This window comes from Leptosomus discolor, chromosome 4 (genome assembly GCF_034619465.1).
Source record: "Leptosomus discolor isolate bLepDis1 chromosome 4, bLepDis1.hap2, whole genome shotgun sequence".
NCBI classification, from domain to species: Eukaryota; Metazoa; Chordata; class Aves; order Leptosomiformes; family Leptosomidae; genus Leptosomus; species Leptosomus discolor.
The window spans coordinates 81,102,392-81,125,453 of record NC_141394.1 but is presented as its reverse complement, the minus strand read 5'-3'; the positions used below and the strand labels follow the sequence as shown (position 1 = coordinate 81,125,453).

General features: G+C 44.7%; 1 protein-coding gene across 1 annotated transcript in view; it reads right to left on the bottom strand.

The window, feature by feature from the left end:
- Nucleotides 1-23,062, bottom strand: part of ATRN (attractin) — a 154,250-nt gene that overhangs the window by 87,602 nt on the left and 43,586 nt on the right. Inside the window, exons 4-11 of the mRNA XM_086464912.1 lie at nt 18,285-18,413; nt 14,719-14,924; nt 12,689-12,857; nt 11,692-11,782; nt 9,252-9,495; nt 7,596-7,779; nt 5,439-5,593; nt 795-879 (exon numbers count right to left, since the gene is read on the bottom strand). Coding sequence (XP_086321038.1) covers nt 795-879; nt 5,439-5,593; nt 7,596-7,779; nt 9,252-9,495; nt 11,692-11,782; nt 12,689-12,857; nt 14,719-14,924; nt 18,285-18,413 — 1,263 coding nt within the window. The remainder of the gene's footprint in view (nt 1-794; nt 880-5,438; nt 5,594-7,595; nt 7,780-9,251; nt 9,496-11,691; nt 11,783-12,688; nt 12,858-14,718; nt 14,925-18,284; nt 18,414-23,062) is intronic.

Sequence of the window (23,062 nt, the reverse complement as noted above, 5' to 3'; positions counted from 1 at the left end):
GCAAAACGTACAGCTGGCATTCAGCATGCACTGAAACAAGAAGGTGCTGAGTGAGACTTCAGAGACAAAAGAAAGCATCTAGAAGCACATCTTCCTTTTCAAGGCAGTGACAGTTATCTGCTTGGCTTAAACTAAGCTTTAAATAATGTTACTGCTTTACAGAAAGTATCCTCAAAGGACAACGGAGCCAGAACGAAAGGCTCCTAAAAAGATCACTTCTCAGACTCCAACACAGGAACAGATGTTCACCTGAAAGCACACTATTACTACAGTGATATAATGCTTAACGACAGAAACCTCACCCGCGATTTCACCTAAACAGTGTGCATCATGTGACTGGTAGAAGAACCACCACCCAGGATACGCCATGTAAACTGAAACATGGACAAGTTTAGAAACCACGAGGGAAGGCAGGATTTGGAGATAAAAGTTGTCAGTGCAGCGAAATAAGAAACAGAAAAATGAAATAAATTAAATTATGAAATAAATAAAAAATAGAAATATATATAGAAATATGAAAAAGAAAAAAAAAAACAAATTTTTGAACCAACTAAGTGAGCTGAGACAGTTTAGTCGAGTGAAAAAGGGCTGACAGGAACACACGGATACTGAAGGCATCATGAGAGTGAAGATCTGAGAACTTTGAGAGGTTTGCAACGGCTCCTCAACCCTCTGGTCTCAGTGTTCCTGATCCACCTGTTATCGACCCACACGTGCACCAACACACACCGGCGCGTAAGTTAACGGGGGTATGAAAAACACCAACACCCCCCGCAGCTTGGTTGCGGCCTTACCTGTTGTAGAGCACGGCAGAATGTCCAAACCTGTTCACGTCGTGATGGAGACCCGGGCGAGGGAGAACAGACCATCGATCGCAAGCTGGGATTAAGGAAAGCTCATCTCAGAAAAACTTCTCGGTATCATTAACGCCTCCACTTACACAGCACATTGCTTCCCGAAAGATCCCAGAGCACTTAATAACCACAGAGGGGCCATTCCACCCACTACAGAGGGACCATTCCACCCACCACCCGAACGCAAGTCCCGAGTGAACCAGGGCAGTTTACAAAAGCGCTGCTTTATCTTTTTGCCAGATTTAAGACTTCCGTCTTCACCCCGGCTGCCCCGCCGTGACAAAAAGGGAAAGGAAGGATGCCACGGCTCTGCCCCATCAGCTAAACAGCTCCCGACAAAGGGAAGTTTCGGGGCATTGTGTCAAAGGGCTTCTTAGGTTTTTTTGGCAATCACGTGTCGTTAAATGGCGGCGGCTTCACTTGCTTTTTCTCCTTTACCAGTGGAATTTTTCACTGCGTAACAAGTTCGGGTTTTATCTGTTTATATGAGAATTATACACAGTTTTGCCCCAAACCAGTATCACTGAGAACAGAGATTTATCTTTTTTTTTTTTTTCCCTTTCATTGCAATTATGTTCCTAGAGGGTAGATATCCATGTTTTTAAAAACATTTTTCACTTATCATAGCTTAAGGATTTGTGGTTGTTTTTCTCTTTTAATATAATGTGAGATTATTCCATCTTTTTCTATTAGCATAACATTTATAAGTTCTGCTTCATTTTTTACTCCATTTCTCAGGTAATTTCTTCCTTTAGGCAGCAGGAAAAAAAAAATAAAACAAACCCAAGAAACACATAACCCACTGAGCAATCAAAGGAACAAACCCAGGAAAAGTCAGCCCAACTCCTACCACCTAAACTTTGTAAAGTGAACGGGATCACCTTGGGGGCTAACGGCCCAGATGCAGTTGCACACAATTTATGCAATTAAGACAGAAAAGTCAATCTGCTGTAAAAGATCTACAGAGCCCTCCAACTCTCGGAGTTTCTTTAATATAAGATAAAACTGTTGTGCCATGGGCTGAACCTCTGGAAAAAACAAGCCTACAAACCCAAATTAGTATGTGGATAAACTGACGAGGCAAAGAAAAAACAGCCTTATTAATTTTTTACCCAATTTAATCAGAGAATTGTGGGGTAAAACAACTGATTCTAACCTCTGCTCCAGCAGAAACTTTTGTTCGAGAGTGCTGATGAACAAAAGACATAGGACCCAGTTGGTTGGATTTAATACTTTGAGAAATTATGATTTTGAAGTTTATTTTTAAACGTCATTTGCTCGATTTTCAAAGAATTTAACCTTGCCCAGCATCACTCCTGAGACAAGCATGTATGGTTCCAATTTTTAACAGAAGACTTCAGCAAAATTGGACAGCAATTTGCAATTTTTTATTCATCAAGTGGTGAGTTATGTGAGGCCAAGAAACATATTTTCCTAGATTAATAGAAGGCCTGGAATGTTTTGCTTTCTAAGCTTCTTTCCCATCTTTAACTGAAGATCAAGTATTGGAAAAAATGAATAATTCTGAAACTTCAAAGAATTTTCTCCTTCCTGACTTACGAGTTAAGCCAAGCCTAAAACTTACAGTGCACAGGATTTATTAAATATAATATTCCAATAGAACTGATATGCTATGAAAACACCCAGCCTCTTTCTATGTTTGTCATCAGACCTCAAGTTTTGATGGGGTAAACAGAAGAGTTTTAATTTCTCTCCTGTGGGGAGAAAAGACCATTATACGAGTCTAGCCTTTACGTGAGTATTTCACGCTGAGTTTTAAAAAAGAAAAATCCAACACAAAACCCCATAAACTTAAAACTTCCTTAGAAATTCAAAAGTGCGGTTACTTAACCCACAGTAACGGCATTTTGAGACAACCTGCCTGTGAAGTTTCTATTCTCCTTTTAGCCACATCCCACGCGCAAGGGAGGCGACCCTACGGAAAGCACAACCCCGCCTTCGCGCTCCTGGAGATGACCACGTAGCGATGGAGGGGCTGCAGCTCTCACTCGGCTCCTTTGCTGCTATGAATCATTGACAGGAGGAGGTAGAGGATTAAGTCAGGCATTAGTCCACCCAGAGACAAAACTGCTGCAGAGCAGGAAACTTCTACAGAGGCCAGAGAGACTAGTTGGGGGGATAGGAAGTGCTGAGAAGTCATCGCCGGGTGCAGAACGTAGGGGAAAGACTGTGAGACTGCTCTACCCAAGCGCTCACCCAACCCGAAAGCTTGTCCTGAGAAGCAACAAGAAATGCCCATGCACACAGGGAGCTGGACTGCTATCCTGAAACCTTCCCAAACCGGGCATTACTTGGACAGCTTGGCTCAAACCAGACAACTGAATATGCCCCAAGCTGGTCAAGTGGAGGATAAAAGGATAAGGAGCATTAATGCATTCTCAGATCTAACTAACTTGATAAAGCCCCCGAGAATCTCAGTACACATCTCAGTGACGTCTGTTTGCATCCCACACACACACAAAAAAAAAGAAGATAATGTGTCCTCACAACACTCGGTGCGTGCGGTCTGATTACTTAGAAATTTGAGGAGAGAAAACCAGAAAAATTTGACGAGGTAAATAAAACGAGCTACTGCAGAAACAGGTTGTAATGGCAAAGGTTAAAGAGAAGACCTGTTTCTGAAGCCTTTATTTTAGACTGCATTTTAATTTCCATTTTCTCCAGTCTTCCAACCATCACTATGATCACTAAGATACTACCTTCATCAACAAGATGTTAAAAATGAGCAAATTAGCCAGACAGCGTACTGTAAAAGTAGGGAGAGAGACAGCCAATTACTAAGCCTCTCCTCCAAAGGCACGTGGTACCAATGGACCTTGCTGCTTGGCTTTCTCCTGGGTAGCTTGAGCCTTGGGAGCACCAGGGGATAGATAACAAACACGTAAGCATGTTAATATTAAAGATGTGATGGCCGTATCCATCTGTGGTGGCACGGCCACAACAGCCTTGGACATTTGCAATGCTTCCCCACAGGCTTATTCCCATGGAGACCAACATGGACATGATCAATACAATAATTCCTGCAGATATCATGAGTGAAAAACCACCAAATGGGTGTTCCCGCTGTGCCACTAATGATCAGCCAGCACCCTAACGTACTCCTGGTAGTGCTCCTGGTCCAATGGCATCAGGCAAATCGTGCATAAGGTGTCCTGCCATGAAAAGAATAGAAAAAAAGTGTTTTTTTCTGAAAAAAGGCTGCTCTGTCCAGGCTGAGAGTCTCTGCCCTAAGGAACGTGGGTACCCAACAGCACTGGAACAGCTCTCATCCCCATCACGTGAAGTGCAATCAATGCAAGGTCCCATTCCAAGTGTAAACCCGGTAAGGACTGAGCGAGTTGACTACAACACTTATTTCGTGCCACAGGAACCTGCCTGTTAATGACACTGAATCAAAACGAACATAATGATCGGCGTATTTCGTCAAATCAATGCAATTTGTGTTTTACACCTAACAGACAGTTGGATGGGTCAGGGAAGACAGCAAAATGCAGTAAGAAAAATCTATTGCTATCAAAGTTTTGAAAAATTACTCTGTCCGTGACTGTCAAAATACCTCATTTTGATTCTTCAAGAAAAAAAACTCAAAAAAAGCTGGCTAAGGGCACACAACAAATTCCACAAGGATACGACTTGAAATCTCTGGAAGCAGAAGGGAATGACCCCTGTAACAGGCAGCAAAGCAGCACAAGGATTCCAAACCCTGCTGCTGAGAGTAATCCATTCGCTTGCATACTCCTTTCACAAACCAGGAGTGACATCTCAGCGGACAGTCGCCCCAAGAATTCAGGTTTACACGATTATTTCAGGGAATCAATCACGAGAGCCCACATTTAAGGAATTCTGAGAGCAGAAGGCAGAGTGTGACAGGAGTACAGAAGGGTGTTTTTCTCCAGCGTGAGTTATCTGGATGTACACGCACCTTCTTTTTATATAACTTCACCTCTTTTCTTCCTCTTAAATGCACCGTCTCTGGACTCCAAATTCACAAAGAAATGCTGCCCTCTCCTGGCTACTCAAACTCCTCCAAACCCAATCCTTCCAAATAAAACCTAACCATTTGGCTTTACTGTTAAATAGCGCTTATGGGGATCTTTACGCTTATAAAGCACACATATAAACAAACTGATATTACAAACAGCTCAGCCAAACAAGGGCGTGCAACGGACGAGCTGAGCTTCAGCAGGGTCCAGCGCCTGTAACTGCCCTAACAGCCTGCAGTTTTCATAAATCAGAGAGTAAAACACACTCAAAATATCAGGATAGCTTTCAGCTGAGATGGTAGAACAATATGCTTGCTGTTTAAGAACTCGTTTTTAATGCCCAAGGTTGTGTATAAACTGTTGACCAAATAACTGCTGCTGTATTTGCCTTGAAATCACTGCACCAGCTCATTTGCTTGGTAATGTGTACCAGACTAAATGAGCCTCTCCTGATTACACATTCTTCCGCAATATGCTTAGTAGCTTTTGGTATAATACACCCAGCATGTAAATCAGTCATTCTGAAGACTGAATATCCAAGAATTTATTTTTTTTTATTATTATTTCTGCAAGAACTTACCAATATCGTACGCCATAAAATCTGAAGAAAAGCACTTTGCGCCGTGGCTCATGGAGGTGTCGTTGTGCGTGTTTCCTCCAAACACCAGCATGGTTCCACTCATTATCACAGCCGTATGCAAATAGCGGAAAAACCGACTGTCTTTAAGAATTGTCCTGCAGAAATCAAAACAGAGGTGTTAACGAGACTGATTGGTACCTGGCGAAGACAAAACGATCCATAAATCCACGTCGAAGCAGGTTTCGGGGGTGTAGGGAGGAGGCGGGGGGGATATTATTTAACTACTTTTTCTAATGGGGTATTTAACAACTTTCTTTCCAGACTGTTCAATTCCTCCTGAAATTTCCTTCTCTCATCTTCCCATCTGCTTGCCAATTTATAGAAGAAATACATCTACAAAAGCCTCTTGCCAAAGCTAGGGATCATAAAATCATCCATTCCTTCCCGAGGGATTATCAAGTTTTCACACTAACTGGGCTTTTGAGCGCAGTCAGCTAAACCTGCTGACGTGGGCACCGCCTGGGAGGACTCCGGTGTTTTATAGTCACCTACAGAATTCTTTCAAACTGGGCGTCATCTGTTGCTCAAAGCTAAAAAACCTGTTTTAAGGAAATCCACGCAGCTGCTGATAACGGAGCCCCGCAGCTGAATGCCTGCAAAAATCACCTCACCCACGACTAAATCATGGGAGGCATCAACCCATAAACAAAGATCCATAAACAAATCCATAAACCTCATCTTTAACGGCGCTGAACACAAAGGCTCACCCTTTGCAGAACGCCCCTAGTGTTTGGAGAGGGTGGGATTGTGGGAAAATCCCGACTCGGCCACACGGTTTGCAGGTTTGTCCCACCAGCTCTGCACACCAGCAGCCTCCCAAACGCAGCTTGCGCTGAAGCCCAGGCTTTCACAAGCAAATATTCAGCAAATGGTCTATCAAAGAGCTGGACCAGGGACTCGATCCTAAGGCACGAGCAGCGGTATCACCGCACGCAGGGGCCTTACTCCGCCCCTGCCAGGGCTACAGTGTCAGACTGGGAAGCCGCCAGTTGAACGGGGAGACAGATGCTCGGCGAAATAAAGATCAGGGGACCGCTTCTTTGCCCTTCCATGAAATCACAAGAGGGAGAAAGGGCCTAAATTGCTGAAGAATTAAAAAAAAAAAAAAAGGAGTCAACGACACCAAAAAAATGTATAAAGATGAGCAGACACTCCCATGCGCCTCGCTGCAGGGCGACTGCTTGCCTGTTCCGACAGCCCTCTCGAGACTGACAAAATAAATGCGACGAAAGGCAGTCGGCGCTGCAGCGGTTTGGAAGAACATTGTCCCGTTTGTGGAGTTTTCTGCCCGTTCAGGCAGATCCGCCCGCTCCACGGCTGAAGCGGAGGATCACGTGAACCAAGAAAGGAAGCGTGGTTATTACTGCGTGTACCACGGAGCGGGAAGGAAGGTTTTTGGACATAATAAATTAGTCACTATTTACTTCACTCATCACTATAGACTCACAGAGAGTTGTTGCAGAAAGAAATTGTTTTAAACTCTCAAAAAGAGAGATACAGTGACTGAAATTTATGTGTGTTAATTTATGTGTGATAGTCCCCTTCTTGTCAGGAGCCTTTAAAAACAACTTTAAGAAAAACAGAAGAGTGAGGAAAATCTATTTCACCTCTACAGCTCAAAAGATGTGAAATGTTGCTAACGCTTTTTAATAAAACCCACCTTTGGGCAGAAACAAATCGCAGAAGATTTCAGCTTAAGAAATGAACATTTCAAGCAGTTACAGAGCCAGACGAAAATGGGGTTATAATAGAAATTCCTTTACAGTCTTAACTGCAGAATGAATTATCACTCACTTGACTGCAGTAACTGCACTCATATGCACAGCCTGTACTGCTGGCAAGAAAATCCCATCTAATATTTTTCTTTTCGGCTTTAATACAACAATAGATTAGAATGGGTTTCTTGGCTCGTTCACAGCCTTGAGTATATGTGATTACATGATTCTCTATTCATAAAGGGACATAAAAATATCAGATACAAGAGCACAATCTCTCTCCTGAATGCAGGTAACTCTGTCCCTACTGTACCCTCACCAAATGCCCCATCCTCTCGTCCACTACACACAAAAATGGTATACAGGAGGGAGAACTACTCACCACATACGAGAATCAACTTCATATTTGTACAGGTCATCTGCCAGCCGGTATTTGTTGGCACTGAATGCTTTGTAACCTCCATGGATATAAATTGATCTTGTGTTTGGATCATAAACACTGCTGTGACCATACCCTCCTTGCACCAAAGCTCCGCTCGTCTGTAAAATGTTCCACGTGTTTGTGGCTGAGAAACGAAAAGCATGAGGGACAAAAACATGGTTTATTTCTCTCGGTTAATAACTTATCCACGAATCTGGCGGTGAAGCAAACTGGGTTTCCCTTGACTCAGATCTAGACGCTGTCTCTAGCACTTCACATCCAAAAATATTCTCCTTCAAGGAGTTTGCTGTCAAGAACTATCGTCAACTTAATTAGATCAGAAATGCCTCTTCTACAGTCATTTGTTACATTTTGCAGACGAGCTAAGTAAATGAGAGACAAAAAGTACAGAAACAATATATGGTATTTCAGTGACATGACAATGCTAGCACCATGCCTTGATTTGGAATGGTACCCAAGAGCACTTTTATTTTATGTATATAAAGCCAGACTGCACTGAAGCCAAGTTAAGTATGACTGTGAAGAACACTGCAGATAAAAACTAATATGTGACTAATGGCCCTATATCTCACTCACTAAAATAACATTGGTTTGAAGCACTCTAGACACAATATAACGGCAACTGAAACAAAAACGCCAAATTAAACACCAATTCTCTGCAGCAAGCGCAGAATGAAACCCTACGCAGGCTTCCTATCTCCAGGGCAGATCGGGCACAGAAAAGGCCAAGGAATTTAACAATCTGCAGGATCACCCATGGGAAAAAAAAAGAACAGTACAAAAATAAATCACTGCCCCACGTATCCCGCTTTTCTCTAGCTTTCCCCTAGAGGAAGAAAGCTCATTCATGCGGACACCGGTGAGCCAGAGTAGGCTCCAGCAGTTCCTCTGGATCAAGATGACCGAAGGACAAGGTTAACAGGTCAGAAGTGCAGACAGGGGCACTACTTCTGACAACCACCAGCACGTTCTCATTGTGAACTTCCCGTGCTTAACTACGTTCTCTACCCGGTCAGACGTGCCTCCAGTGAGCCATTTCAGATCAGCTAAGTCAGGCAGAAGTTCAGTTCATCTGGAGAGCTGGTGATAGTGGAAATCTCTGGATCAGAATGCGGACTATTCCCAGAGACAAGGGGGGACCAGATTGTATACGGGAGCCCAGAAATCCACTCCCTGTTCCCCTAAGCGTTGGCTGATGGCCACCACTGCAGACAGGGGTCCTTCGTTCAGCAGATACTTGGTCTGAATTGTTCCAGCCGTTCTCGTATCCGCAGGATACAAAAACAATATCAAAAACGCTTGCTTTGTCAGAGGGAGAGAGGAAAATGAAATCTCAATTGTCCCACTTTGTCCTCTAAATTATCCTGCTTTGTCTCCCAATTACAGCTTTTTTTGTCTTTGGGACCTAACAAGCTGTGTAAAGCTGGAGGCACGCAGCTGCCCGCTCACTGTTTGTGTTATACAAACACTGGAAGTTAGACCCAACTTCTTTGTAAACACAAACAGAAGGAGAACATATCTGTCTTTGTTTTGCTACGTGAATACTTTTCCAACCAACTGTTAAAACAAGCGACTGGTAAGGAGGGCCCCACTCACCCAGGCTGTACTCCTGGACGTTGCTGATGTACCCGTAAAGAGGGCAGTGCCCGAAGATGACGAGCATGACCGCGCTGCCGTCTCGCAGGGTGACGATGTGGGCCGAGTGGCCAACCACGGCGTACTGCTCCTTGGCTTTCGGCGTCGCCTGAGTCCAGGTCTGGCTGGGAATGTGGAACACCCACAGCTGGCTGGTCACGTTCCCCGTTGCATCTATTTTTCCACCATACATGTATATATCATCCTGAGAGAAGTCAGATTTAAAACGAGGCCAATGAGCTGGGCATTTAGGAAACAGCTAATATGTAAGTAATGAAGTTATTGTATTTTATCTTCTCGCAGCCTAAGTTTTTCTCCTCTCCCAAGGAGAAACCCATCTCCTTCGCCAATCACATTTGATATGAAAGCAATCACGACTGCCAGGGTTTGTGCCCCAAGTCGACAATGTCTTGAAGATTGTCTCTAACGAAGAATACCTTCAACACACACAATTCAGCCTACATCAGGGTATGGAGGGGAAGGTGTGTGTGGGGCAGGACTGGCCTTCAGATGACAGGCATCAAAATTTAGGTGCCTGTATGCTAGCTGAGTGTCATATATATATAAATATATATATATATATACACATATAAAAATATAGTGGAGCGTGGAGAATAATTCAACTGATCAAAAGTAGGGAAGGTGTGCCTACTCTTGGGCGAGCTGACTTGCTCTCCAGATTCCACTACCTGTACTAACTAGGTCTGTTTTCACTATAAACGGAGCTCAGAGGCTCCCAAAGGCACCCAAAGTTAGGCACCTGAAGCCAGGTGATTTAATAAGCAAACTGAACCCCTCCCACAGCTTGCAAATGCAAACAGCAGAAGACGGCTGGGAAGAAAGGTAGTTATGAGGGAAACTCCTTGGTGTCTGTACGCTGAAAGCTTTGTCTTTCAAGTTAATGCGCTGCCAAAAAAAATGAGGACCCTTTGGAAAGAACGGAGCCAGGATAGTCAGACAGGGTTTTAGTAATCATCCTGTAAGAGTTAAGTTCCAAAACTCTCTCGAGTTTCCTTTGTGGGTTTCTCCAGGCATCTGAGAGTCAGTCGAGAACCCACCGAAGCGTGTCGCAGAGCCCTGTTTACCTGCTGACAAGGAGGTAACCTCGGAAAGGGAAATTCTCTGCTACAGCTTGTGCTTCTTGGGAAATTCCTGAGAACCACTGACGGTAAACCCACTTATCACAGAACCGTTTAGGTTGGAAAGACCTTTAAGATCATCAAGTCCAACTGTAAACCTAACACAGACAAGCCCACCACTAAACCATGTCCTTAAGTGTCACATCTACATGTCTTTTAAACACCTCCAGGGACGGTGACTCCACCACCTCCCTGGGCAGCCTGTTCCAGTGCTTGACAACGCTTTCAGTGAATAAATTCTTCTAACATCCAACCTAAACCTCCCCTGAAGCAACTTGAGGCCACTTCCTCTCGTTGTATTGCTTGTTACTTGGGAGAAAAGGCCAACACCCACCTCGCTACACCCTCCTTCAGGTAGTTGTAGGGAGCGATAAGGTCTCCCCTCTGCCGCCTTTTCTCCAGGCTAAAAAAACCCCAGGGCCCTCAGCCGCTCCTCACCCTTCATCAGCTTCACTGCCCGTCATCAGACAAGATCCTTCTTTTGGATCACACCTTACTTTTGAACAGTTATTTGCACTGAGCCCTCGCAGGAAGGAATTTCCATCTTTCTCAGGCTCTTCAAGTGCTCTGTTTGGGAACGGTGCTGCGTAAAGTTTTTCAAGTGTTTATAATTATGCTTTATATAGGCTTGCACTGTGATGAGCTAATTAACATTTGAAAATCAAAGGTCAGTAAAGGATTAGCTCATTTCCTTTTCAAACCCTTTGCTATTCTGCTCTCACATGGCCTGCACCCACAGCAAGGCATGCAGCTCAGAAATGAGGTAAGACACAGCCCAATCCACTTGCTGTTTCAGATGCTGGAAGACGAGATTCACGTGAAGCCAAGGAGAGCAGGCTCCAAAAATCCCTAATCCACCAGCTTTGCTTTGGTGCCTCGGACAACAGAGCTCATAAAAATATTTATGTGGTCTACACAAAAGGCAGTTGGGGAACCAGCTGAACTCCAGTAAACCCTAGCCCTGAGGCACGTCTAGTAAGCACCGAGAGTAAGAAGGAAATAATGGACTCGCTGACCTCAGTCAGACTTAAAATCTCTGAGAAAAGGGCAAAGAAGGAACACACAAGCAAAGGCACTACAGGCTTCCTAGGATGCCAGTCCAAGGACTCCCTGGAGTGCAAGTACACACACTGGGCTAACCACGGGCAAGCCTTTGAATGAGCAATGCTTCTCCCAAAGCAAGAGCGATCCGTGAAAAGGGGTGGGCGGGGAGAGAAGAAGGGGAAATCAGCCGGGAGGCGAGTCTGCAGCACTGAGCGTACCTTATGTAGTGCCAACGAATGACCATATCTCATCTCCACGGAGTTCACAGTGTTGTCCAGTGGAAGCCACTCTTCAGAAATAAGATCATAGCTGTGCAATAAAAATTGAATTAATTATCTGAGAAGTAGATATTGAAGTCAAGAAAATTATTGCTCATCCTTTCCAGGATTTGTGGGAAATTATTTGGTTTAACAGAAGTCCCACCAAGATTTCAGCATGCACAAAGCACTCCCAGACTACTTAGGGATGAAAAAAGTCCAGTCAAGCCTGCTCTGTTGTCCATGTATTGATTTGCTTTACCCTGAGTTTTCTTTCCCATGCAAAGCCAAGAACTAACACGCTGCCTATTACGCTACAACAACTTACACACATGATCCACCCAAAAGCGCAGGAAGACTTTACGCTCAGCTCAGGTAAGTTCCAACCACTTGATAAAAGGAAAAATGCCAGTGTTTAAAAGGCATTTTTAAATTATGTCTTTGTCATTCAAGCGTATTTTTTCGGTGAACTCAAAACAAGATTAAACCCTTTGCCCTGAAAATGGCCTAAACGCCACTCCCTGTTTGGCATCCCATGCATAAACGTCCACAGTAATCAGTATGTATTAATGAAGGAGCCAAACACTCTGAAGTCACACAGATATAATAAAAGGAGGGGCTAATAACAGAGAAGCAGAACTACTCTCATTGAATACGAGGCCAGATGTAATTTAGAAGCTAGCCTAGAAATATACAGCAAATAGTTAAATGCTGTCAGAAGCAGATGAATCAAAAAACCCCTGAACATTCGGAACGTTACACTTTTTCTTTTCCAGAACTAGCACCCCTTAGCGCTGTTTTCCCACATCTCCAACATGAGTCTAAGCTTTTATTACTGCCCTGCTCCCCTGGAGATGGAGCGTAGGCCAAAGCACAGCACGTCAGATGGCATTTTCTAAAAATAATTCTCAAATCTAAGTTCCTCTACTTAGACTTTATTATCTAGGTTTATACTCACGCTAAAACCCTCTGAGAGTCAGAATGATTGAAGACATAGCCTCCAACGATCCACATTTTATTGTCATGGATTACGGTTTTGTGAGATGCTCTAGGAAGTTTTGGAAGAGAGTATTCCTCCCGGGTCCAGAACGACTGGTTTGCAGGAACAGGAATTGAACAGCCAGGACCTGGGGAAAATAAGGTTTAAAAATTAAGCTGATTTTTTCCAAAGGCTGTATTTCAGCTAGAGGTCACCATCCTGCACCACAGGTGACAAAGATGCTGCACGGCCAGGTAACACGTGGAGGCTGCGATCCTTGTCTCCTTGCCCACACCAGCAATCTGTGATGACCTGGTGTGCAACCTCCCAGCTGTAACCACAAACTTCGAATTTAAAATTGTTTTCAGGACTAAACAGCAGTTCCAGATTAGATGAATCGGTGATGCAGCAAAGCAGCCACTCCGCTCTGTTCCCCCTCGCTGTGATTATACGGGGGCACAGTGCAGACCCCTTCCCGCTCCACACTAAGGGGGTATCTTCCAGCACTTCTCTGGCTGCCATGCACCCACAAAAGCCCCAACACAACCTGTGAAAGCTTCAGGAGACCTGCTCAGCAGCATGCTATAAAACCCCCAAGGGTCTAGGGCTATCTTTCCCTCTTTTCATACCTCTCCTTCTCAGAATTGTTTTTGTGAATCGTTCAGTTCTTATTTTTTCTATATTTCCGCTGTTTTTACACCAACTTTTCCCCTGCCAGGCTTCCCTTCACAGTTCCCCGCGGCGTGGAAGAAGAGAAGCCGCAAGCAGCAAGGTCTCAGCAAAGGAAAAAGCCGCACGGATGCTCTCCCTTCTTCTCAGTGACACCCATCCACACACAAAGGGTTACCACAGACAACGGAGAAAACAGAACCTGCTGAAGCGGCTCAAGGCTTGAAAAGGGAAAAGGTTTATCAGGACAGCCTTTAGGCAGTCATAAAAGTGAATCACCGTGTAACAGAGTTGTGGTTTCAACTGTAAGAGACAGCATCTGCTCGTTCTTGCAGAGTTCCTACCAGCAGTCATCTCCAGTTCAGGAAAGCAGACTGGAATCTGGTTTATCACCCTTGAAAAACTCCTGGTTTCTGAGGTACAAGTGACCATTTTTGGATGTAAAAAAGCTTCAGAATAAGAAAGGGGAGAGCAGCTTGGATCTCATTCTGCTCCTGTTTGTTTTGGGGCTTTGGGGGTATTTTTTTTGGTGAGTTATTTCAGTTTGGGTTTTTTCCCCTTACACACTAACCTGCTATAGAAATGAAACACAGGGGAAAACGAGGTAGGCTAAAAACTGAGCAAACATAAGCCCACCTTTGGTCAGCACACAACCAGCCTCCAGAAAAGCATCAGGAGGCACTGCACTGCACAAGGGGATGTGGCCTGCCAGCCCTGGAGCACATTACCCGCGGCTGGTTTGATACGTGAGAGGCAGACGGGCTCACCTCAGTACTGGGTGCACTCATCCTCCTCAGGATACCCATTTTGGGTTCTCCCCACAGCACCTAACACACCGTCTGGCTTTGCAGCACAGCCGAGTGGTGGCAGCAGGCGCTGCCAGCGCTGTAGCTGCTTGTATTTCACGTGAGACTAATTCTTCCACGTCAGTGTATCTTTGCAAAGGAATCATGTACGTTTGCTCCGAACTGTTGCCGAGACTGACGCGGCTGACCAGCACAGCTGGACATGAGAACAAGGCATTTCGTCTGTTCAAACAGGTTAACTCCTGCCACCAAGCTCAAATTTGCTTTAGGTGCAACAGGAATGAGATTTACAGCTTTCACCTGACACCCGCACACAACAGGTTGGAACTGCTTCGTGCGGCAGCACAGTTGCTTTTAAAAGCATTTGTTACAAATGAAGTATGACCTTTTGATATAAAAAGCTAGATACTCTGTTCTGCTTGACAGGCATTAGCATTTTGACCAGGAACACTCCCAAATACCCCCAATCCAACTGCAAGAGCCAGGCCTAGAAAAGGAATCCAAGAGCTTCTCAGTATTAACCAGGAGACCCACCTTGCCAGCCTGCAGAGCACGAACACGCCTTGGTGTCGTTCAAGTTGCAATGCCCTCTCTCGGGCGCCCCGCAATCCTCTGTGCAGTAGGGAATATCACAAGCTTCTCCCTTCCAGTATTTGGCACATTCACATTCCAGAGCATTGCTGCTGTTATTGAGCTTGCACTCTCCTCGGCCCGAGCAATTATTGGGACACATATTGAAACTGCGAACACCAGGGAAAGAAGGTTTGTCAGTAAAGAAACGGATTCCCAAGCCGTACCTCTTATTAATGGCCACAGGAGTGATGCTGAACAAAAGTTAATAAAGCTGCTGGTTAACGTACAAACCAACGAGAGCTGCTCAGCCAGAACCTGATGCAAGGGACCTGCAGATATTGGTTCTCTGTCTGCCATCTACAGAGCTGCCTCACTTCATGAGTTAACCTTACAACTTCTCTGCAGAATTATCAAGAGATTTTTCACTTATTTGTAATGCAAATGAGTTGCCTTTAAATGCCCAACAGTAAGTAAGAAGAACGTAATCAGTGCTTAAGGCTTCTGTGGTGTCTGTGCAATTTATACTTAAACTACTCACAATTAAGTGATATTCTGGGATCTGCTTACCAAAGGAACACACTGGAGACGAATCCCAAGCCAAAGATGTGACTGTTTTGAATCATTTCTAACTTTATAAAGATCTGCACTGTAGCTGAGGTAAAACCAGGTACATCCTTGGTGCAGATCCAAATTCAGAGACCCTATTCATCTCCAAATTCCAGGTTTTGCCAGTGTACCAACCAGTATAAACCACAGATGGGGATTACTACCCAATATCCTCACTGTCATGCAACAGGTGGAGTCACTGGCTCCAAGACTCTAATTTCACAAGTGTTTGTCAAATACTTACCTCCAGTAGTAACTATAAGGACTGTTAAACTGAAAACAAACAAACACACCCTTTTATCTACTCTCTGAAAAAAACGTTAGGAGGAAATGTAACGACCAGAACACAAGGAAGAAACAAAACATAAAACAGCACTAGAAAATTGTTAGAAATGATCAAGAAAGCAAAGAGTTAAAGAAACATTTAAATATCTGAAAGGAACTTAAAGGAGGCCGGTTATTCTTTAAGAGAACGTCTCGGTTGTACTGCAGCGGTGCAATACGGACGGCTAGCAGTAGATGGTGTCACTGTTCACGGTATCAGCCAGACTTTCAAAATGCTGTTGCTTCACCTGTTTCAAGTTACTTCATAAAGGCTCCTCGTTTTCTTCGGGCGCTTTCAAGGGGTGCTGAATGTTCTCCCTTTTTCAAAGAACCCACTGTATATTTAAGTGCTTAATAAGGACGAAAGCACCAAGACTGGTATTCAAACCTTAAGCACCTCATTTCAAGGAAAACTTTCAGTTTTTGCAAAAAGTCAGCTGTGGCCAAGGATTTTGCAGCGGAGTTTTTTTTTGAAAGAAAGGTGAGAACTTCCGCAAGTTACACCCAAATCAGAATCTCCCAGTGCAGGACAAATATAATTTGCATCTGTAGGAGCAAAAAATTCCAAGCCCATGATCCCCACCAGAAGCAAGGAATTCCATCTCTGCAAGTATGTCCACACTGAGATCATTTACTTTAAACCAAAACCTTTCTAAAAGCACTTGACAAATGAGGGAGTACCCTAGAAATATTTTTCAAAAGCTTTCCAGTGAGGACTAAATATACGTTCCCAAACAGAAAGCACTCACCCATAATATTTAAAATACAGAATCATTGAATCATAGAATCATTTTGGTTGGAAAAGACCTTTAAGATCATCGGGTCCAACCATTAACCTACCACTACCAAGCTCACCACTAAACCATGTCCCCAACCACCACATCTACACGGTTTTTTAACACCTCCAGGGATGGTGACTCCACCACCTCCCTGAGAAGCCTGTTTCAATATTTGACCACTCTTTCTGTAAAGGAATTTTCCCTAATGTCCAATCTAAACCTCCCCTGGTGCAACTTGAGGCCATCACCTCTCATCTTATCACTTGTTCCTTGGGAGAAGAGACCGACCCCCACCTCACCACAACCTCCTGTCAGGCAGTTGCAGAGAGCGATGAGGTCTCCCCTCAGCCTCCTCTTCTCCAGACTGAACCCCCCCAGTTCCCTCAGCCGCTCCTCACAGACCTGTTCTCCAGACCCTTCACCAGCTTCGTTGCCCTTCTCTGGACACGCTCCAGCACCTCAATGTCCTTCTTGCTGGGAGGGGCCCAAAACTGCACCCACCATTCGAGGGGCGGCCCCACCAGTGCCCAGTCCAGGGGCACGATCCCCTCCCTGCTCCTGCTGGCCACCCCATGGCTGACACAGGCCAGGAGGCTGTTGGCCTTCTTGCCCACCTGGGCACACTGCCGGCTCATGTCCAGCCGGCTGCCGACCAGCACCCCCAGGGCCTTTCCCGCCGGGCACTTTCCAGCCGCTCCTCCCCAGCCTGTAGCGCTGCTGGGGTTGGTGTGACCCAAGGGCAGGACCCGGCACTTGGCCTTGGTGACCCTCATGGCACTGGCCTCAGCCCATCGATCCAGCCTGTCCAGGTCCCTCTGCAGAGCCTTCCTGCCCTCCAGCACATCAACACTCACACCCAATTTGGTGTCATCTGCAAACTCACTGAGGGAGCACTCGATCCCCTCGTCCAGATCGTTGATAAAGGTATTAAACAAGGGCGGTACAAAACACTGAGCCCTGGGGGTCACCGCTTGTGACTGGTCCCAGCTGGATTTAACTCCATTCACCACGAGTCTCTGGGCCCAGCCCTCCAGCCAGTTTCTAACCCAGCCAAGAGTGCACCTGTCTAGGCCATGAGCCGCCAGCTTGTCCCATCGGATGCTCTGGGACACTGTGCCAAAGGCCTTACTGAAGACCAGGCAGATGACATCCACAGCTTTTCCCTCACCCACTAGGCAGGTCACCTGGTCATAGAAGGAGATATGGTTGGTTAAAAAGGACCCTGCCCTTCATGAACTCATGCTGGCTGGGCCTGAGAGTCCATGGATGTCCTGCACTTGCCTTCTTAGCGCACCTAAGATGAACCGCTCCGTATGAACCAAAGAACATAACAAACCCATTCCAGACTAAAAAGAAGCCAGATTAAGTGAGCCAATCCAAGAAAGAACATCCCAAAGAAAACTGCTTGCAGATCCTCAACAGTAGGTACAGTCCAGCGTCCCAAGTGAAACCTGTGTGCTTATCCAAAAGCGTGCCTGCGCAGAAGTATCTCTGCAGAATGCATATCAGCACACACATGCACAAAATACATCAATTCTGGTCGACTGAGTACGATCAAACAAACCTAATAACATAAATAATACGATGTCTTTTTGAGCAAACATTTGCCCACACTTACAACTGACAACCGAAGTTAACATTGAGCACATTACAGTTATTAGATGTTGCAAGGGTATAATAAAGATAAAAACCTAAATTCAAGCATCTACACATAATTACATGCTTCAGTGGCAATTGTTTATTTCAAGAGAAAACTGAGAAAAGAGGAACCCTCCTTTTGCTCAGCCTACCACATCTCTTTGGAGCAGTGCTACTTACTTGTATGTGATGTTAAACCCTGTTAAATTATAGGCAGCATCACTGAAGAAATGCAGAAGGGCATACCCAGAAGTCGCTACAACTTCTGGTACTGTTTCATTGCTATCTTTCTCAGGAACAATAAGACCACTGGAAAAGAAAAACAAAACCAAACCGATGTTAGAAGTGAAATAAAAAAGAGCAAAGCAACAAGAGTAAATGCATCAATATTAATAAAACAATTGAAACTCAAGGTATTTATTTGCTTCTATTTGAAGTCTAATGCATTTCCGCAAAGTAATCATCGTTTTCATAGAGCAGTGTTACCAGCGAGTTTTTCTTCAACAGAACTCCTTAAATATTCAAAAGAAAATGTCTCGACATTGTGAGTATGCATACACAACCAACCCTCAAACAACTCCATTCTCAAAGGCATAAAAACCCTCAAGACCCTCTTGGAAAGATAAATCCCCATTCTTCAGGGACCAGTTTATTAAGCCCTCTCGCTTGGCTTAATGACCTGCAATAGCGTGGCCGCGTCACTGAGCAAGGAGTGCAGGCAAATTAGGACATTGAGGCTATCGAGAGTAGCGTTACTGCTGCCCTCAACATGCACGACTTTGGTCTACAAGAAGGAATGGCTGCAGAAAGGAATGCAAACAGAAACCCCTGATGTAATCAACTTGGCTCTTCTGAAAGGTAAATGTATGTTAAAAAAATATATATACATAAAAAATGTATGTATTAAGTTCTACTTAATGTGAGTAGAACTGAAGCTCTCTAGAATTTCAGTTATTATCACCAAAAACCTACCTTCCCTCCCTTATTATTCTGCCATGATTTAAACAGGACCCGTTCCTAAAACAAGGTGGCATGTTTAAAAACAGAAATTATGTCCCAAAAGCATAAAACCTGCTGTACCACCCCAAACTAAAGGTCTGCTGAGTCCAGCATCTCCTCCTGACTACAGGCCACAGCAAATGCTGTGACAAATAAAGCAAGTACGGAGCATTTTGCTGATGTATTACCCAGCTTCCAGAAACCCACCGTTCAGGTGCTTTGACCTGAAGAATGCCCCCAAGTCAGCACATTTAAATAAAGCATTCATCCGTGCTTCTATCTAATTCTTCTCTCAACCATTTACACCCTCTTCACCTGGAAAATCTGCAGCAGGGAAGCTGACAATTTAACTCCGCAATGGTAGAGAAAGGACTTACACTCATTTTACATCTGCTGCCTGATCATCCACCATTGCCTCTTGGGCTTTCCCTCCGTGAGAAATACCTACAATCACCTTTAACTCACCACCTCCCTGCCATCCGCTCCTTCACAAAGTTCCATGCGACTCATCACATCCCCATGTGTCGCCTTTTCTGTCCCAAAAGGCTGCCACACTCGCTGTTCCCACCTCATTCACTGCTTCACGCTTCTGGTCGCCTCTGGCTGTTTCTCTACCCCCTTCCAGGTTCTGCGAGATCTCCCAGCCTTTCAGTGTTCCAGGGGTGGTGGAGAGAAGGGAGGACGGTGGGCAAGACTATTCAGGGTACTCAAGACTGGACACACTACAGATCTATATACTGGTTTGCCAAAATAACTGGAGTAAGCTGAAAAGGAGACGAAACGTCTCTTGAGAAGAGTAACTGCTCCCTCATTACCTATTGCACAAAATAGTTTGCATCTGAAAGGGAATGCTTATTCTTCTTTTAACAGAAGCCTGACAACAACAAAACAAGAAGTCAATCCCTCCCTCGCACAAAAGCCGCCAACAGCAAGCATATATTCGAAGCCTATTGAATTTATTTTTTTCAAAGCCTTTCTCTAAGCAAAGCACATCGTCTGCCACCACCTATTCATAGTCAGCCGTTCTTTTCTTGTACAGAACCACCTTTCCCCCAGCCTCAGCCCTATTTTCAAAGGATAAGTCGAAGCTTTCTGACAAGCAGAGACTCTGAACCCCGCGTGTCGGGCAGGGAAGCGAAGGCAGCTCCGGCGGCAGCTCTCCCGGGAAAGCAGCCGAGCCTGGTTTCTTGCCCTGCGACTTCTGAATACCCGAGGGCGCCATCGACTAAAAAGCAACGACGAAAAGAATTCTTCCCCCTGAAAAGAATGTGTTTTTCCTCTTTTCAGATCTATTCAGAACAGAAAGCAAATGCATCTGAAGACAGCTCCCCAGGACAGGGTAAATGAGTTTCTACACCCGAGGAAAACACTCGCAGCAACCCACAGCAACCCATTCACATCGCCTGTAAAGCTCTTTTTTGGTGACCTGAATTTGTCTGTCCCCGCGATACAATACAATGGTGTGCTCAAAGAACAACGCAGACACCCCGTGAGCCTTCCCAAAAGCTTTTGCTATGGAAGTTGGGGGTGTTTGCACCAAGAGTAACAGACTGAACGTGTTACCGACGGCGGGGTAAGCCTGCAAACTGTACCATGGCCCTTCCTGCACAAGTCTTATTGCGGGCAAAAAGATAGATTCCATTTTACCAAAATGCCATAAAAATACAGCAACCTGATCCCATGTTTTGGCTAAACAGCTCCAGCACATTTGCAAGTACCTAACTCAATAAATCATTCTTCTGAGTAAGCCAGTATTTTTTTTTCCCCTCTCTCAGATCTCAAGGATATGGGATTAAAAGGCAAATTTCTCTGCCTTTTTTCCTACATGTAAGAGGTGCCTGTTTCATTCTAAAATTTGAGACTTCTGATCTGAAGACGATCTCTCCCAAAAGACTGTCTCCTGCAACACCAAAGAACAAAAAGTCTAATAAACTTCTCCTTGCTATTTGGTTCATAGCTGTCCCTTGTAACGCGAACTGTAGCGCGGTACCTCAGGAAAACAGACATCTGAATATAATTCAGGGTAAGGCAAACTACAGCTCAGGGACAAAGAGAAAATTCCTTTGTTCTGGTTTATTCTTCTTCAGTCTTATTCTTGCAGTACTTATCACCGATTATTACAGGGCAATCTAACTGGAAAGCCCTGGAGAGGGGAGAATAACAGCAGGAAAGAATAAAAATAGAGGCAACAGCTGTAGTGAGCGAAGACAAAAATCCCCCTCCAATAACCCTGCCTAATAAAAGGACTAGCACAGGCCAATTACTTGTTTTCTCTTAGAAATCTCAATTTTGGGATTTGTTTGGGAAGAATGCAGATACCTCCCGAGCGGATGCTCTCACCACGTCTCCCGCTTGCTCTTTTCTTTCCATCTTTTTCTCATGACTTGTATGTAAATATACTAAAGAGGACATTATCCCACCTATGCAAGTTCAAAACAGCCTGATGAAACTTAATAGATAGATTGTCATTTCTTTCAGAGAAAGCCATGAAGAGAACAGAACATGACGGTAACGATCAGGACCTCGAAGGGTTGAACCTCGAAAACCGCGAATGAACAAGCAGGCGCGCAGCGTCACTTTGAATAAACCAGCGCAAACAGAATCTACACTATCTGCCACGAAAAAAAAAGAATCCAATAGGCAGAATCAGAACGGTAAAGGATTACGCAAAACTTCCTTTAAACTACAATCCAGGATCTCTCAGAGACTCGACTCTGGCCAAGATTAGCCTATTTCACAACGTACCGCTTCCATTTCCCTTTATAAGGTTTCAAAACATTTCACAGTCATCGCTACTCTAAAGCAAATAAACACTCCTACTCAGCAAAGCCGCCCAATGACACTGTTTCTCGGACATCGAAAGGCAAACCTCTGCTCTGCCCTGAAACAACTTCAATTTTCTGCATTTGTAGAGTCGGTGGCAGAGTGAAAAAAACAACATCCAGGAGACCCAGCTTCTCCACCGCCCTGCACACACCGCCTGCCTTGCTCTCTCCTCTACACCCCAGGAAAATGGGAATTATTTAAAACAAAGGGCATCTCCTCTATTATTTTTCCTCCATTCGCTATGCCTGCATCACGGTGATGGTGCACTCACCATGTTCTCCTGAGGCACAACCTGCCAGCGTGGCAGGGACCACACGCCTAAGAAGCTCTACTGAGCAGAAAAGAGTCAAAAAGGAAGAAGGTGGGAGCCACGAAAGGGTGAAAATACAGAGAAGTGAAAGGATAAAGGCGATGAAACCGAGAAATCAGCAGTACATTGGCTTCTCAATCTGCTGAAGTGCAACGCAAAACAATTCTCTTCTAATTTTTACACGCTTTGATCCATCGGGGCGCACAAGTACGCTAAATGACGCCGTTTCTCCCTTATTAAGAAACGGTCCGTGCCCCTCACCTATATTCACAACTACAAGAGTAAAAATAAACAAACCAAAAAGAAATTACAAGAGACTAAAAATAAATCAATGCCAAAAAATAAAAAGGGGGCAAGAAAAGAAGGAGACATCTCACACTTATTTTCCTAAAGGAAAAGCTAGGAATCCTACGCAGCAAGACGACTCCCAGACATGGAAACAAAGCAATTACAGTGACATTCATTAAAAAAAAAAAAAAAAAAAAAGCCTCAATAATGAGGGCTGGCAACACCCCAAAGTACAATTTTTCTTGAAACCATCTTCCCTTGTTGCACGGCAGACAGGCCCAGCGCAGGGCAAGCCTGCCTGCCCACAGAGCCCTCGGCATCAAGGGGGCTCGCCCCAAAAACCTCTTCAGTTCTTACCTGATGCTCTTCCTTCCACAGAACAAGGACAAACCACCAACCCATTAAAATACGTCTCATGAGCCGTTCAGTACGTTTCGATCATTACAGCACACGTGTGACTGTAAAAGCCGTATTTCAAGGGAACATGGATGGAGAAGCCTCAAAAGAAATAACACCTTTTCTGCCGTTACGGTGA